The sequence below is a fragment of the Eublepharis macularius genome, chromosome 3 (genome assembly GCF_028583425.1).
Source record: "Eublepharis macularius isolate TG4126 chromosome 3, MPM_Emac_v1.0, whole genome shotgun sequence".
NCBI lineage: Eukaryota > Metazoa > Chordata > Lepidosauria > Squamata > Eublepharidae > Eublepharis > Eublepharis macularius.
Window position 1 is genome coordinate 159,026,114 of NC_072792.1, and position 18,163 is coordinate 159,044,276.

Below are 18,163 nucleotides of genomic sequence, written 5' to 3' on the forward strand. Positions count from 1 at the left end.
TCCTAGCAGGCCAGTGAAAGTGAGTCATGCTCCTATGGGCCAACTGAAGGACATGTACTGCCAGCCCTAGCTGTCAGGGTTTCCCAAGGCAGCACTATCCTTGACCCCTGTGTAATCCAGCTGCACTCAGCAAGGGTCACAACAAACACTAGGAAGGGAGACGCCTGGAAGCATCCACTCTCCACATTAGCCCAGGCGGTGGACCTTCAGAGTTCACTTGGTGGCCAACTGTTGCTCCTGGTAAGGGAGTGTGTAAAGCATTCAGGGGAACAGCCCGTAGTCAGATTTGACAGAAAGAGATCAAAAGGTTCACTGTAGCAAAAAATAAAGGACTTGACTTCCTTCTGTGGTTTTGAAAGTAATAACTAATCTGCCTTTTTGCTTAAATAGAATTTGAACTAGGGATATAATCAAAATTTTCCCCATTTGACTTTCTCCCCAGATTTGGGGGTTCCGAATGGTGTGATCTTTTTCAGAGCTTCCATGTATTTGTGGTACACTCTTTTAAAATTACCAGACTGGTTTCTAAAGGCCTAACTGTACGTTACCTTTTCCTCACGTCCTCCTGTTCTTTTCTATTACAAGTTACTAATGTTCACCAGGGTATAAACACATGGGTCAATACACCACACAAAGAGGAATCTTATTATGGTAATCCAGACTGCATTGATCTGTGCCTGTATGCACTTATGCGTGTTGATGACCCATAAAGGGGCGGGGGGGATACAAACTGAAAACTGCAGCAATATGTGCATGTGCTAGTTCCAAAACACCAGTCTTGAAAGTTCCTAAACAACAAACAACAACAAAACCCCATTAAATACATTCAATAGAACTATTGGGGACTATTTTATTGAGAACAAACGAGAAACTATTGGGTGCAGCGGCTAGAGTCCTACTTGGCAACCAACACAACAGATTGTATTTTGAATTGAGGAAGTGTTGGAGGGCCCGGCAGCATTGGGTCTGCCCACTGACCGTCCAGGTTACATCAGAAGGAAAGGAGTCTTCAGCCCTTTCGGTTCTAGTGTGAACAGCAATCAACTGATCCTTTCCTTTAACACCCTTAGCTGCTCTCTTCCTTTGGCTACTCATTTCCATTTTTGTCTTGGCTTGCATATGGGAATGAGTAGCTGAGATCTATGAGTAAGGGTATAAGCTCTGTTGGGATACACCTGGAGAAATGGAGGTGGAGGGAAGAGTTTGAGGAGGGGAGGGAGCTCACCAGGGATGGGATGCCATAGAGTCTACTTTCCAAAGCTGCCATTTTCTGCAAGGAAACTGGTGTTTGTGGGAGATCCCCAGGTCCCACCTGGAGGTTGGCAACTGTATGCATGAGGAATATCATGTGGTTCTTGCTTGCTGTTCACACTGCATGTTTAAAGAGCCCTTTGGGTGTATCTCAGCTTGGGCTAAAGTAGATGGAGTGCATAATACTATGTGCGTGAAAGGGAGGGTGTTTGTGTTTGGAGGTTTTGCTGGGGGCTGAACTGGAGGCTTGTGAGAGCTAGGGTTGACCCCTGGACCTCCTGGTGTCTAGTGTGTTGGGCTTGAAATAGGTAAGCTGAGGTTCAAGTTCTTCCTCTGCTGTGATGCTACCTAAATAGCACTGGGCAAATCCCTGCCTCTCGTTTTAACCTACTTCATAGGGTTATTATGACCTGAAAGGCCACTCAAAACTCCTTGGTTAAATATAAATGATGAAAACAACCAAAGATCAAACTTACTACTGGAATATTTCATTGCTCTGTGTTGGGTGCATAGGCCAATAATTCGTGCATTATTGTCCTGGGGTCCATCAAGTGCCTTAAAAGTCTACCTTTTTCCAATAATGTTATTTGTGGCTATACAAGATACAAATGCATGTGCGCGCACATACACAGGCGGGAAACTTTTTAAAAGTGACATTTATTTTGCACGCTGCTGAATTAGCAACTGACAGGTCCCCATTGTTGAAAACCCTGGTAGTGTTCCTCCTTATTCCTCACCCCGTCTGGCACCTTCTATGAAAAAAGGAGGAAAAGAGTTCTGCAGACTGCACAGTAATGCTGACCTCACAGTTGTTGCTGTGTGAACAGGCAGGGGACTGGCATGGGCGTAAGCCTCTTACGCATCTAGAGTGCAGGAACACAACTGATCCCCTGAATCAGCAGTAGACATATGTGTCATTGGGGTAGCAGCATCTTTCCTGTAACAATTTTATATTAATAGCTGTGAATGAGTTAATCACTTTTGAAAACGGGATAGCTAAGAGCAGAATGTTCTGCCGAATTATTCATTGACTGGCTGATTACCCCCCCCCCCCCGGTTTTTCTTGCTACAGGGAAGGTTGCTTCTCCCCAGTCAGTCCAGAGACGTGTCTGCTGGTGCAGTCCTTCCTCTCTCCCACCAGAGCATTGCTCCTGGAAGGACACGTGCAGCTGAAGACTGGCTTGCAGACTCAAGAACGACACCTTTTCCTTTTTACAGACATCCTTGTGATTGCCAAGCCCAAGTAAGTTCAGAGCTTTAAAAAACCTGTTGCCTGAAATGTCATGATGTGAACTAGAGCTGAGGGCAGGGACATGATGCGGAGGGAGCAACACTGGCTGCAGCACTATGTCACTTCTGGCAAAACCCTCAAAGTGATGTATGGTAGCTCTAGGGATCGTTAAACCATAGAGCTTCTGGTGACACTAGCGACACTGCCATTTTTTTAAATTATAAAATTGATGGGCAGTGGGAGCTGAGGGTAGAACATTCCCTAGCCCAGGAGTCCCCAACACGGTGCCCATGGACAGCATTGTGCCTGCCAACACCTTACCTGGGGCCTGCCAAGTGTTCTTAGAAAGTGGATGAGACCAGGTGGGGCTTTTGCCAAGCATTGCTTCTGATGGGCCATTGGAGATTTCATCAGCGGTGCAGATTTTTAAAAACATTGCTTTGGCAGAAGCTGCTTCCACAGAACAAGGATCTTCACTGTGTGATTGAAGGTAAGCTATAGCAGGCATTTTGTGACTGGCTCAGTCGCCTGCAGCAGCTATTTTGTGGCTGTACCCACCACATTGTGACAGAATTCTAAATGTGCACCCAGGATCAAAAAATTGGGGGATCTCTGCCCTAGCCCCACTGGAGGAATGGGGATCCTAATGTGAACTACCACATTTTCCCCAAAGCCAACACTTGTCTTTGTGTGTGTGTGTGTATTACATGGGCATGTGCTGAACAGTTACGTGGCTTACTCATTTAACCTTTCAGAGTTTTTACCACAGCATACCTGATGTTAGCAGCATAACAGTGGCCAGATGCTAAGCTAATATTTGGTTAAGAGATAAGGAACTGGCTACCTGAGTGGACCCTTCACTGTGCCCCGCCCCCACCTCATTCCATTATTTCTTCTCTAGCACAGATTTTCTCTACTTGACTTAGCTATGGTTAACCAATTGCTTGGTATCCAACATTAATGCAAATATATGAATGTAGTTGACCATTAAAGTTCACCACTTAATCAGAGAGTTTAGCCAGATTTTAAAGCTAGTTAAAAATCATGATTTAAACAGGGACCAGTTTCGCCTTCAGCACTGACATTAAACTGGGTTAGGAAACACTTCTACCTCAGTTAAAGCAGGAGGGGGATTCAGGTCAGAGTGGGGGAGGAAGGCATGCTCAGTCCTGCTGCCTGTTTTACATTTCCTGATATAAGACCGTCTGTCTGATGACATCACCATGCACTCATTCATAAGAGCACAGCAGTTGCTTTTCTGGACCTGAACAAAGTGTCGTTCTCAGGCAGACAGTGTTCCAGCCACGTGCCTCTGGGAAACTCTTAAGCAGAGCACGAAGATGGCATCCATCCCTCAAATTCCTATGAAGAGAGTTTATGTAATATTGGCTTTCCCAGTAACCTCTGTAATCATCTTCCAAAGGGAAGAATGTATGGCAGTCCACAAACACATCAAGCATCCGCTCTGCTGTATCCATTATCTTCCGGGACTTTTCCCTCTTATTTTCCTCCTTCATGCCTAATCACATGTGAAAGGACCCTCCAAATTTGCCTGAAACCACACACGCTACTACGTGAGGCTGGCTTGCGAGAGCTCCAGCTTGTAAATTTGATTTAATTGTGAATGGTCGAGTGAATAATCCAAGCTCAGCATCAAGCGTGATTGCACACAGGCGGCTTACCCAGACTCCTCGGTGCGATCACCTTCTGTTGAGGAGTGTCTTCTGAGCAATTCTCATTCATGCAGAAACGCAAGAGGCTATACAGTATGCTTACTAAAAGAGGCACTTTTGTAAATCTGTGGAAGTAATTAAAACAGTTCACGATACACATTGCGCCTCTCCCTCAGAAGTAAAAAACTGGTTTGTATGTTACCTTATTTTATTCACTCTAGTGGCTTGCAGCTCAAATATATTTGGTTTTCTCGCCTATGCTTTTCCCCATATCTGACCCACGTTGTCCTCTTCTGTGGTTTGTCCATAAGAGTTACGTCTTGGAAAACTAGGCTGCCCTGACAGAAGCCTCGCTTTTGTATAATCCTCCTAGGGTTTTCTTTTTTCCTTTACATTCCTATCAGACTGGAATAGCAAATGTGTGTCAAATTCACATTGCAAGTATAATCGTGCACTTGGCAAAAAAAACCCTTAAAGACCAGATGAAAACGACGCTTATCTGGGTAGGTCTCTCTTTATTGTTAAGAGAACCGTTAAAGGGCCTCCAGTATATTACTGGCATATAGATATCCTAGTAGCAGCTTTTCCAAGGGAAAAATAAAGTGTGGCCACACTCGGTTCTTCACTCTAAATCATATCCCCCCCCCCCCCAGTGTCTTTCTCGAGGAAAAACAGCTGCCACATTTTTCACACATGCACACAACGTGTAGTCTGTGGTGGAAAGTGCTGACTTATGGTGACCCCCTGATGGGGTTTTCAAGGCAGGAAACTAATAGAGGTGGATTGCCATTGCCTGCCTCTGCAACCCTGGTCTTCACTGGAGGTCTCCCTTCCAGTTACTAACCAAAGGCAACCCTGCTTTGCTTCTGAAATCTGATGAGGCTGGGCCTGCCTGGAATATCCAGGTCAGGGCAACATGTAATTTAGGTGGGTCCAAAGGCAGTGGCAGGAAAGGTAGTGGAAAATTAGTAGCCCAGGCAAGCCCTTGGTCATGAATAGGTCTATCATTGAATTGAATCCTGCATATTCAGAGATCATATAATTCTGGTTATTGAAGGCTGTGGGCAAGGAGAGCATGTTAATAATAATGCAAAATATTAAGAGTGCTCACAGTGCCTCAAATATGTTATTTCAATAATCCTTAAAACAGCCCGGTAAGGTAGGTCAGGATTATTATCCTCATGATGATACAATGCAGGATTGAGGTACAGAATAGATACAGGAAGTTGCCTGTAGCCTTCTACTGAGTCAAGCTATTGGTCTGTCAATTACTTGCATCACGCTCCAGGTTTTCACATATTTTCCACATTGCCAGCTACTTGATTCTTCCCATTGAAAATGCCTGGGAGTGAACCTGGAACCTTCTGTGTGACAACCAGATGCTTTGGCATTGAGCTACAGTCAACCCCTTGGGGCTTGCCTAATGTTGACTTGTGAGTTCATGGCTGAGATTTGAGCCTGCAATTTCCCACTCAGAGTTTACTAAGTCTTACGGCACGACTAGTCAATAAGGTGTCCATGGGGGCCCCACAGCCATTTCACTTCAGGATTTCTGTTGCTTTAAAAATGCCACTGAGGTGGGGGGGGGGGAATCCTGCTTAGGACTACAGTGTGGAGGGGAGAGCTCCTTTCCCCATGTCATTTTTCAGGAGCCCCTCACGCAGACTGTGGTCCTGAGCACGATCGGAGCACGCAGCATTTTTGAAGCAACAAAAATGGGTTGTCCCTGGGAGTACTACATGGCCTAGTTGTGCGCTTAGAATCTTTTTATAAGGATCTTTCTTTGAGCCTTTCTATTTTTCCCTCCAGAACTGCTTAGTCAGTGAGTACATTAGGTTACAAACTGAAAGCTGAAAGGGAAATGAAAGTGAATAGTATATTATTGGAACCTGAAACTTCGTCTGGGAGAAAACCCGCATGTTCCTCTTAGGAACTGGGTAAGGAAATAGAACTGCTTTTCCTAAAGAAGACATTGATACCTTTGTGACATCAGTAGCCATTACTCCAATCCCCGCTTTTATTTCAGACATAACTTGCATGCCTAAGCAATCAACACACCTCAAACTAAGAAAAGTAGCAAAAGACTGCCATGCTGAACAGACCTAGCAGAAAAGGGTCAAGAATGAGCATGACGTAAAGTGGTAAGCAGAAGCAGCTGCTGTCTGGAAGAAACTGATAACAGTGCAAGAGTCATGAAGGGAGGAACACAGTGTAGTGATTTGAGACGTCTCCCCACTAACATAACCACAGGGATGGGCTACAGCTGAATAGAACTGAAGGGGGAAAGGAGAAGGAGGCAACGGAGATAAGGGTCGTGTGAGGCTGTGGACAAAGACTGCTGAAAGACCCGACGTAATGATGCGGCTTCCATAGGAATTTCTGCCGTGTTGGTTCAAACTGGACACAGTTTAAAAGTAAGTTCTAAGTCATGTGTTTTTTCACATGTGAAGTGTTACAAAAGCTAAGGGGAGAAGGATTTTTCTCCTCAGATTTGAAGTGTGAGTTCTTAATTCAGATTTTGTTGGGAGCTGGCTCATAGGAAAAGGTGGTTGGTACTGAACGTGCTCCTGTAACGGACAGCTCTTGATTCAGGCAATTAGTTTTGAAGTGTTTTTACTGAAGGTGAGGGTTCTTTTTCTGTACTGTTTAGTGAAATTAGCAATGAGCTGCTGTAACTTCACTTTTTTTTAAACTAAGAATTCATTTGTCAATGTGGTGTAACTTCTTTGTAGTAGCGCTCTTGTAGTGCCTTTAATAGCTGCCTGTAGAAATTTAGCAGATGAAGCAAAGATTTTCCCATCACCTTCAACACCATGCCTGGAAAAGCTTCACCTACCAAATTTTGCATTTACGGTAGCTGTTAAAGGCACAGTAAAATAGATGAAAGGCTTAAAAAATAACAGAGGTAAAGAAAGATCTGGATTTGAGAGATCAAGAGAGATGGAGGATATACAGTATTTTTGTGGAAGTTATGTTAAAAGCACATGGCATACTGTTAGAACTTTAATGTGTCCAGAGTAATGAAAAGTTATGATGGGAATACAGTGCAAATCATCTAGAGGGAGAGATAAAGTTTAGCAGAACTTATATGCATTATCTTAGATGTGATGTGTTATTTGGATGGAGCCTATTTTTTAATGTAAGTCTATTTGATGTCCAGGCTAGATTTGCTGTGGAATGTGATTCCTCTCTAATAATTCTATAGCAGTCCGAAATCTCTAAAATATAGTTCTCTTAATACTGCAGTGGTATGAGAGGAGAAACTGTGTCTGGAAAAATTCCCTGTTCTATTCAATTACTTAAAAAGCAGCACCATAGTGACTGTCAGGTAACAAAGTGTATTAAACCAGTTATTTTTCTAGAGATCTTTCCAGTGCAAGTCTTTTTTAAAAAATGTCAGTGAGAAGTTTAAGAGCTGCTATTTTCCCTTGTTTGGGATATTGTTAGCCCTCACTTTTTTTCCCCCTGGAGGTTAGGAACAAACCAGATAAGACCACTGAGAGTTCTGTGAATGAGCCCTGTTTGTGTGTATTTGTTTGTGTGCATGTTTTCTTCCTTTCAAAAGCAAGTACATTGTAGGGCTGTAGAGTTTCACGAGATGGATTTAAGCTTTCTCTGTTGTGCCAGTTTCCCAATCTAATTTCCGTTTGGGCAAACATACAGGACATCTGGATCAGAACTTGAATTAGATACCTATTAAGGTTCTCTTTTTAAAGCTGACCCACTTTTATATAAGAGCTTCCACTCCCAGGTAGTAATCCGCTTATCAGGTGAGAAACTCTGCAGCAACCACTCCCAAACAGAAGCAGCTTTGCAGAGCCAAAAAAAGAAGGGAGGAGCTCATCTTTTTAGAAGCAAAATAACTGGAAGGTCACACAAAGGGGAGCCTCTTTCAATGGTCTCCTACACCATTCAATTGGAATGTGAAATCTGTATATTCAAGCCAGGGCTTTTGCTGTGTCTACCAAAGGTAAGTCTCCCAGTTGTGCTACCTCCCAGAGGAGATTAACCTAAGTTTATTGTGATCTGTCTCCCCTTATAATAGCTAAAGAGTGATCCACTACTCCTGGCCTTGTAGAAGGAGGAGGAGAATAGCCAAGCAAAAAAAAACAAACAGGATGATGCTAATATACTGATCAGATGACTTAAAGATCCCTTAGGAGGGAAGGCACTGTAGTCCACTCTCATCACATCTCAGTAATTGGATGAGCAACCACCACAGAAGACTCTGCAGAGGAAAGCAATGACCAACCACCTCTTCTTCTCACTTGCCTTGAAAGCCTCTTCCTGAGGTTGCCATAAGTTCAATCCTGTGACCTCTGTACTAATATCTGGATGATTTTGTTTCTGCCTGCAACTTTCTTGTCTTGCATCAGGGACTGGACACCATTTTATGTTTCAGTTTAGAAGAACAGGGGAATCAAATGTGTTTCTTCAGTGCTGCTAAGTCCAATCTGCCACATGTAGCCCTCTCTGTCTCCCTATAGCACAGCAAAAGGGGAATCTCAGGGTCAGTGCATGTGCTGGCCTGTGCTGCTGCATTGTGATATAAGCCTGGGTTTTTTGTGCCATATTTTTCTGAGAACTGAGTGTCTGTTTTGATACACAAGTCCTAAACCACGAGCAGATGAATGCCAGAAGTATGGTGGGTAGGAGGCACAAACTCCCAGGAATGCCTGTACAAACCCAAATAAAACTCATAGAAACTAAGGGTGCCTTTAGACGCTATGTTTCTGCACAGGTGTGTGCCCATTTTAACATGCTCTGTGCAATGACACGACAGTTGCGGTGAACTGCATCTTTTTAACAAAAGAGATCTTAAACGGGCTCAGAATGGTGCCACGAGAGAAGGGAGAGCTCCTGCCTATCCCATTCTCCACATGGAGCAGCAAAATCAGCACACACTATTTTCATGCAGGAAAATGATGTGTAAGAAAGACAGGAACTCTGCCTCCCCTTGTGGCACCATTCGGAGCCCATTTGAGTGTGTGCTCTCTTTTTTAAAAGAAGCAGTTTTCCCCAACTGTCTTGTGGCTGTGCATAGCACATTAAAACTAGAGCATGTCCATGCAGAAATGTATTGTCTAGAGTCACCTTGAGATTAATAGGAAAAGCTATGATCTTGTTCAGTGTCCAACTCCCATCCTTTTTCATTGGGTTTCTGTAAGAGGAAGTTCTCAGCAAGCTGTGCCCAGGACAATGTTTACATCTGTGGAGTTTTGGTTTGGTGCCATACCCTCTGTGTGGCACAGCATCTAGTCACAGCTGTGAAGGGAATATATGCTAAAGTCTTTGGAAGATCTGCACATCCTGAATGTAGGTCAGTCCTTCAAAATCCATCGGGGGTCAAGGACTCTCACACTGGATGGCTAAATAGCTTATGTTTGTATTGTGGTTCTGAAGAAAGTGGCGTTGCATTGTCCATGCGCCAGGAGGGGTGTCCAGTCCTTACATGGCATTTGGAAATCCAACCAAAGTGAGACTGGGAAAAAGTCAGGCTCACATGCATCCTCTTCTTCTACTCCTCTCATGGGTGGAGGGCTCATGTGTAACCTCCCCCATTCTCCCTCATGACTGGGAGAAGACAACAAGTGTTGAGGGAGTTGAATTTGGGGAAGTGCATGTATTGATAGGGATGGACGGTGATCTCCATTTCTACTTTTGTAATTGCTGTCCCTTCCTCTTCGACACTTCCTCTTTGATCTGTTTTTCTTAAATTGCAGCCATTGTCAGTGGATGTACTTTAACAGACTTCTTCAACTGCAGGTCACAGTTGCACTTCAAGCTGAAGAGCCAAGCACGTCTCTCTGAGATATGGATAGCATCTTGCATGGAGGAGGTCTGTGAGGGCAGTACTAACCCTGAGAAGTCCTTTGTTTTAGGATGGCCTACCACCAACTGTGTCGCTAACTTCAGGTACGAGATGTTCTTTACATTGGTTGCTGTTCTGATTCATCTCTCGAACTGAGACTGAGGGTCACTTTAAGCATTACTTCCTTCATGAGTGCACCATGAGTGCGCAGACACGCAGCAGCTTCAGGAAATGGCTTGCATTGAAAAAGGAGATCCCAAATGGGCTCTAAAAGCTACGGCTGGGGGATGGAGAGCTCCCGCCTTTCTCCTAAGCTTCCCCCCACCCCACACAAAAAGAGTGTGGTGGGAGTGAGAGTTTCCTGTTTCGTCTGCTGCATGTGGAGGTATTTTGTGCATGTATAGCTGCAGAAATGGGAAAACTGGGCTTAGAGTGGAGTAACTCCGCTTAGGATTTCTCTGTATACCTTCTAAGCCCGTTGACCTCAGTGGACTGTGAAGGATGTAACTCTGCTTAGGACCGCCCTGTTAGTGTGCCCTAAAAGTACTGCAAGAACTGTGGTTACTATTGTCATAAAAATGCTTTATAAACATTTTTAACAAATAAAATTGCGAAATCACAAAATAATAACAACAACATTCGATTTATATACCACCCTTCAGGACAACTTAACTCCCACTCAGAGCGGTTTACAAAGTATGTTATTATTATCCTCAGCAATCACCCTGTGAGGTGGGTGGGGTTGAGAGAGCTCCGGAGAGTTGTGACTGACCCAAGGTCCACTCAGCTAGCTACAAGTGGAGGAGTGGGGAATCAAACCCGGTTCTCCAGATTAGAGTCCTGCTGCAGTCTGCAGTAAAAAATAAAGGATTTTTTTTCTTATCAAACCTTTGAAAAACATTAAAACCATCTTTTTCTTGCCACTAAATGATTTAAATTAAAATAATAAACATTTATTTGAAATCTGAAACTCTGGGTTTCAACAGAGTGGATATTTATCCCTATCTCCTTAGTTATTGCTTTGAAGGCTTGTAGAGGGCCACTCAAGGTACTGCCAATATTAACCTGTCATAGTCATAGTCTTGAGAAAAAGGTACCACCGTCATCAAATTTTCTCCTTTATACTGGGATAGTAAAGTCACACATCACAAAAGGCAGTCATTTTGCCAAGATTATTCAGCAATGAGACGATTTGCCTGGATACTGAATCTCAATACAAAACACAATATAATCTTTTAATTTCTGCATGACCATACCTGGGCTTGGATCCCACCTAGAGCCAAGCTACAAGTGACGCCGTACACAGGTTGGACACTTGTCAGCTTCCCTCAAGTTTTTATGGGAAATGTAGGCGTCCTAGTTTTACAGCTCGGCTCTCCATTACAGCTGCAAGACCAGGATGCCTACATTTCCCATCAAAACTTGAGGGAAGCTGACAAGTGTCCAACCTGTGTACAGCGTCACTTGTGGCTTGGCTCCTAGACTTCAGAAAGCACAAGGAAGGGGGTGATTTTTGCTGATCCCTGGTCCCATAGGAAACACAGTTCCCCTCCCTAAGCTATTCCTGCCCTGAGCTGGATAGCCCAGGCTAGCCCAACCTTGGTAGCTAGGCAGGGTCAGACCTGGTTAATACTTGGATGAGAGACCACCAAAAAAATCCAGGGTTGCTACGCAGAGGCAAGCGATGGCAAGCCACCTCTGAACATCTCTTGCCTTGAATATCTTACAGAGTCTCCATAAATTGGCTGCAACTTAACGGGTTCCCCATCCCTTAGGAGCAGCATTTCAGGGGTGCTTGGGCTGCCACAGGAGGGGGTAATCAGCACCAAAAATGCCCCCCTCCTGCACACAAACCCACAGAAATGTAGGTGGGATTAAATCCATGGATGACAGACAATTCTGTGCTGGCTGGTTTTTGTATTTTGTTTTACATTTGACCAAAAAGGCTTTAAATGTCTACGATGCAAGCCACAATCTATCTAGGGATACTGAGCTCAGCATGATACCTTTAGAATAAGTAGGCTGTATGGCAATAAATTCCTCAGGCATTTATCTGAACTCCTGTGTCAGTGAAGAAAAATCGTTTAATGGATGCACGTGCCCACCTTCCTTTTGTTAATCCTGAAGCCATCTGACTTATAAATGAGATGGAATTTTTGATGTTACACAGGCTGAGCTGGTCTCTGTGGGAGGTAAAAGAGGGCTTCTGAAAAATTTTACAAGAGTGGTTCTGGAGTATTTAATTACTCAAGAATCTAGTTAGCAAAGAGATTAAAAAAGAACGCCCAAATATTTACAAAGCACATGCTGTGGGAGCCACTGGCACTTTCCAAAATATCCTCTTTGAATCTTGGGGAGTCTTTGAAACTTTCTGAGAGACGAAGATATACAAAGGAAAGACTTGCAGTGTTTTAGGGGGCGGTAGAAGTTCATGACCATTGATGAAGTTCAACAGCCAACCTCAGCCTATCCCTGGTTTCTTAGCTAGTTTTTGACATAGGGGGCAACCCAGTTCTAAATGTTATTGGTGCTAAAATTTTTATAAATTTGGTCAATGCAGCCCAGCCTTGAAGTGTGCGCTCAGCTGGTCTCTTTTATATACCGTGCTCATGGCCGGTGGCCATGTGACCATTTTCACCGAGGGCGATTTAAACCAAAGTGACATCATTGTGCGGTCCTGAGTTCCACCACTGAGTTCCACCACTTCTTTTCCCAGGAAAAAAGCCCTGTGTATTCTAATTTGATATCTCATGCATTCACCTCTTCCCAGCTATAGTAAATATTCTAAAATATTGCTCAAAGCTGTCTTTTACTTGCAAAAAGATATATAGATGGGATTGTTATATTGCATTATTACCATGTAAAACTTCTTTTTAACGTTTCAGTTCCACCGAGCAGAAAGAGAAGTGGCTCACTTCCCTTCAAAGGTACTTCTGTTTTGCTGTCTCATCCATAAAGAGCCCCATGACGCAGAGTGGTAAGCTGCAGTACTGCAGCCCAAGCTCTGCTCACAACCTGATTTCCATCCTGGCGGAAGCTGGGTTCAAATAGCCAGCTCAAGGTTGACTCAGCCTTCCATCCTTCTGAGGTTGGTAATGAGTACCCAGTTTCCTAGGGGTAAAGAGTAGATGACTGGGGAAGGCAATGGCAATCCACCTCGTAACAAAAATTTGGTCAATGCAGCCCAGCCTTGAAGTGTGCGCTCAGCTGGTCTCTTTTATATACCGTGCTCATGGCCAGTGGCCATGTGACCGTTTTCACCGAGGGCGATTTAAACTTTAAAAAAGTCAGTAATGACTCGGTGCTTGCACAAGGTGCTTGCACCTTTACCTTTACCATAACAGAAATACACGCAATACCAAGCCTCATGTATCTGATCTGTATCTAGCCAGTTCTTTATTACGGATTTCTATCTGAAGTTTCCTGTGCTGTATCTAGTCAAAATATTGTTAAGTTGGGGGTTTGAAAAGTTAAAGATTTATAACAGTGAATGAGAGGGATTGACATGGGGCTTGAATAATGGAGTCAGGTCCATACTTCATTGAGTAAGATTTTAGCCTGCACAATAAAACTCAGCTATTCAGAGTCTTTGTGTGTAGAAAGTGCTTCACAGAAAAAAGGTTAAGGGGTCTTCAAAACAGGCCACTGTAGTCACTTCTGCTGTTGAAGAATGTCCGTCTTCCAGAGCCCATATGGAACATTCTTCTGCCAGCAGAAAGTGAAATACCTTTGTACCTGGACTTTTTATAATTTGGAATTTATTATATAATTGACTGTAGGCATTTTTAAACTAGCTCCATTTCTGTTTATTTTGACAGCCGAATCAAAGAAGAAAAGGCAAAGGACTATCCCAAAAGCATTCCGTTGAAGATCATTGCAAAAGATCTTGGAAACTGTGCATATGTAAGTGTCCCTCAGCTTCTGAGTCAACAAGGAAGATGTCAGAACACAAGAATTGTTCCTATTCTTTGGAAGAACAGTACAAATGTGAAAATTCGTTTCTATTGTGCTGTGATTGGGCAAATGTTGCAGGATGTCCACTGTTTATTCTGAGCACTTTGGTATGGAAGATAATCTTTTCTGCATTATCTTGATATAAAGCCCTAAATAGTTTGAGACCAACATACTTAAAGGACTGGCTGCTTCCATGTGAGAGCCTGCCCACCAGCTGAGAGGGTAGGGTTGCCAGCCCAGGCTGGCAGCTGCCATGAGACTCAAGTGTGTGGGAGGCCTTGCCACTATGATGTCACCAGCAATGGGATGGCATCCCTTCCAGCACCAGCAGCAAATGACACTATCATATCATCAGTGGAGCTCTAGCATTTGGCAAAAACTCTTTAGTATAACCATAAAGTTTTGCCAAATATTAGAGCAACACCCAGCATGACGATGTGCCTTCAGGGTCATGTTGGAAGTGACATGGCATTGCCATTGGCAGTGATCCTGCCCCCTACAACAAAATATTTTCTGCTGTTCTTAAATACTCTTGGAATATATTTCAGGATTTTATTGTATATTTGATGCTACTAAAAATGCTGTTGACTTTTAAAATTTCCTGCTGGTTATTTTTGAAATAATTTTGCCTATTTTTGCATTTATCCATTCTACTGTATTCTTAAAATATTTTTATTGTAAGCCACCTTGAAAACCTGATCCTGAGTGAATAAATTTATTTATTTAAAACATTTTTACCCTGCCTTATCTTCTTGGACTTAAGGCGGTGAACAAAGTAAGTTGCAAGGAAAAAGTTTAAACAGATTAAAATGCAAAATATACCAATTTAAAAGCATTAACACTCAACTCTCATGAGAATTAAAACACAGAAGATCAGCAGATATAAAAAACAGAAGATCAGCAGATATACAGCTGAATCTGCTGGAGAAAATTTACTCTCCCGCCAAGGATTGCCTTACATGCCTCCCTAATTGTAGCAAGGGATGCGCTGTCCGCACCCATTCCAGAGGACTGGGCCCACTACGGAAATGGCCCAGGATTTGTAAAAGATACAGATTATTAAAATAAATAAATATCATGGACCAGTATGGATCTAATGGATCAGTAGAACTGCCCAAATTCTTTTCACAGGTGGTACTATCCAACCCAGTTTTCACCCATCCAATATTTCTACAACTGATTTTTATTACCCAAGCACAACACTTTATGCTTGTCCCTGTTAAACTTCTTTTATTTCCCTGGGCCCGATCCATCCTATTCAAGCCCAGCTGCACCCTGTTTCTATCCCCCAAAGTATTAACTATCCCATCCACATTTTGTACTCAGTCATCTGAATCATTTATAAAGATTTTAAACAGCACTGGGCCCAAACAGAACCCTCAGGCATCCCACTTGTCACCTCCCTCCCTCCTGACAGGGAACCATGAACTATCATCCTTTGGAACAAGATTTGAGTCCAGTGGCACCTTAGAGACCAAAAAGATTTTTAGGGTATAAGCTTTTGAGAGACAAATCTCTCTTCTTCTCATCCATAGAGGAGGGGAGATCCCTGAGCCTTTATAGCCCAGTCAGGACTGGTGGGTGAGGTGAAACAAAACATGACTCCTTTGATTCATCCCACCCACCTTCTACGGGAAAGAAAGGGATGTCTGTCAGGGCAGGAAGATTTGGGGGAAAGTGGCAGGAAAAGCTGTGATGGTGGTGGGGGGGGGGAATCACTTGGCAGTGGGGCCTCCTGTGTGGCCTACAAAGCTGGCCTTCCTTCCCCAAGGAGGCAGAGATGGGAAAAGGCTGTTTAGGGCCTGGCTGCCCTCCAGCTGAGCCATAACTGGGGTGGCAGAGGAGAGGCTTCCATTCTCAACCACCAGCCTAGAGACAGCCAAGAGAGCTAGCCTGGTTTGCTGCATTCTTCCCTCCACCCAGATATCTGCCACCGCCACCGGGGCAGAGGCTGACTCAGCCTGGCGATAATGCAGCCTAGCGCCTCCCAAGCAACACATCACTCTAGCAGCGACAGCCTTGGTTGATGCCTGCTGAAGCTGTGCAGTGGCCAGCCAGGGCTGGGCACCGTAAACGCTGCCTTCCCCTGACTAGCAGCCAGTGGAGGAGCTGAGGCAGCGGGAATGGAGTCCCTCTACCTCAAAGACAACATTGGGAGGGTTGAAGAAGTTCAGCCCTGGGGGTTGCCTCAGGACCCCCAGGAGGTCCTGTTGGCAAGGAAACGTACTCCCACTTCCATCCTGCAGCATGCTCAGCCCCCATTCTCCCTTTGCCGCACAACTTTGTTGCAGGCTTTCTCTAGAGCTTGGGTGATGGTTCCGAGGGAAGCCTGTGCCACTCCCCCCAGCCAGCCCAAGGTCACTCCAGCCAGGTTGGGAGCTAGGATCCATGCCCCCACCTATTCGTGGTGCAGAGCCTTCGGTTTGGCTGGCTGTATGTACTTGCAGCACAAGATGTAGAATCGTGTTGTTTGTGTCTGCCTCTCTGCACAATAAGACTGCTTCAAATAAAAGCCAACCTCCTGTGATCACAGGACTGCATTTGAATAAATCTACACCCAAGTGAGTCTTTCTTCCTTTGGGTAAGGTTTTAAAAAGAAAAACGTGAGAACAATTCTTCTGTTTCAGGCCAAGATCCCGTCTAATCCATCCTCCTGTTTCCAACAGTGGCCAGCCATATACCTCTGGGATGTCTATAAGCAGCAACGGCCCTCACCTCACAGTGATTTCCCCCAACATTCGTCTATTTAGAGTTGTGCTGCCTCTCTATTAGGAAGTTCCATAGCGGCCACAGCTGTTTGAGAGATGTGTCCTCCATGAACTTTTGCTATCCTTTTTTTAAAAAATAGCCATCAGAACTATTGGCTTTCAGATAAACCAAAGGAAATAGTGGCTGTAGACTGACTCAAGTTTGGGAAGCAGCATCTGTCAGCCACGCACTGAAATTCTGCAGTGGTGCAGAAGCTTTAGAACAGTCTTGGGTGGAGCGGGCATTGCGAGATGGGTCAGCTTGGAAGTGAAATTCGGTAGTGCTAGCCGGGCTTTTTTTCAGGTGGAATGGAATTCCGGTACCTCTTGAAAATGGTCACATGGCTGGTGGCCCCGCCCCCTGATCTCAGACAGAGGGGAGTTTAGATTGCCCTCCGCACCACTGGAGCTGTACGGAGGGCAATCTCAACTCCCCTCTGTCTGGAGATCAGGGGGCAGGGCCACCGGCCATGTGACCATTTTCGCCAAGAGCGATTTAAACTTTAACCTTGTTCCAGTTGACCCAAAGTGATGTCATTGTGCGGTCCTGAGTTCCACCACTGAGTTCCACCACCTCTTTTCCCAGAAAAAAAGCCCTGAGTGCTAGAAATGTCATTGCCAAGCCCAAGGGCAGCAGATGGAAGCTTCCTAAAAATCTAAATACTTTCTGTGAAGCTCCAACTCAGATTTTACTGCACTACACCAGATAGCGAAATTTTGTGCTGTGGTTGTTAAAGCCCATTAGAGTGTAGACCTCCATTTTGGTTGCTCGCTTAGAACTATGCCGACTTCCTGGCTTTTACAAATTTTGATAGATATTAGGAAATTATGGTTTTAAACTGTATATATTCATATGTTCCATGTTCAAATGGTTGTAAAATGTGCACTTAAATTTCTATGGTAAATGTACTGGCTAAGTGCTGTAATAAAGAATTGAATTGAATTGAATATGAAGCTCCACTTCTTGTTCTGCTAGAGCAGCTGGAGATCTCAGGGAATTGTTTCATTTTATGCAAGCGTTAGGGCTAGTGGGAGGGGGGCAGTGTATGCAACACAAATCACTTTATTATATTCTCGCCAAAGGCAAGCCTTATGCAAATGTGCTGACCTACTCCTGAGTGCCAGATGTCATTACTTTGAGAAAATGTTAATTTTTTTGTGTTACAGTCATTCAGCTATATCTTTAGGCTAAACAAACAAAAAAAGATGCCATTTGCTTCAGTTTCCTTGACAGTTTATTGTTTACAATGACTCGGGCAGAGGGATGTTGTGGATATTGTAAAATTGTGAATTGTGAATTTTCTTTAATAAGATGTTTTAGTTTCTGGTTTTACTTTTAATTTTTAAAAAATGTTTTATTGAATATTTTGAAACCGCCTTGGAGACTATTTGGTCAAAAAGCAATCTGAAAGCAAGCTAAAGAAATAAAATACTTTGCATGCTGCTGGGAGGGGGTGTCGTGTGACCTGGAAGTTCTGTACTCAGTTTACAAAAC

The 18,163-nt window shown here is 43.9% G+C and overlaps 1 protein-coding gene across 1 annotated transcript in view; it reads left to right on the forward strand.

The window, feature by feature from the left end:
- ARHGAP20 (Rho GTPase activating protein 20) overlaps positions 1-18,163 on the forward strand; it is a 106,289-nt gene that overhangs the window by 61,693 nt on the left and 26,433 nt on the right. Inside the window, exons 3-6 of the mRNA XM_054974447.1 lie at positions 2,324-2,494; positions 9,922-10,071; positions 12,853-12,894; positions 13,786-13,870. Of these exons, the coding sequence (XP_054830422.1) occupies positions 2,324-2,494; positions 9,922-10,071; positions 12,853-12,894; positions 13,786-13,870 (448 nt within the window). The remainder of the gene's footprint in view (positions 1-2,323; positions 2,495-9,921; positions 10,072-12,852; positions 12,895-13,785; positions 13,871-18,163) is intronic.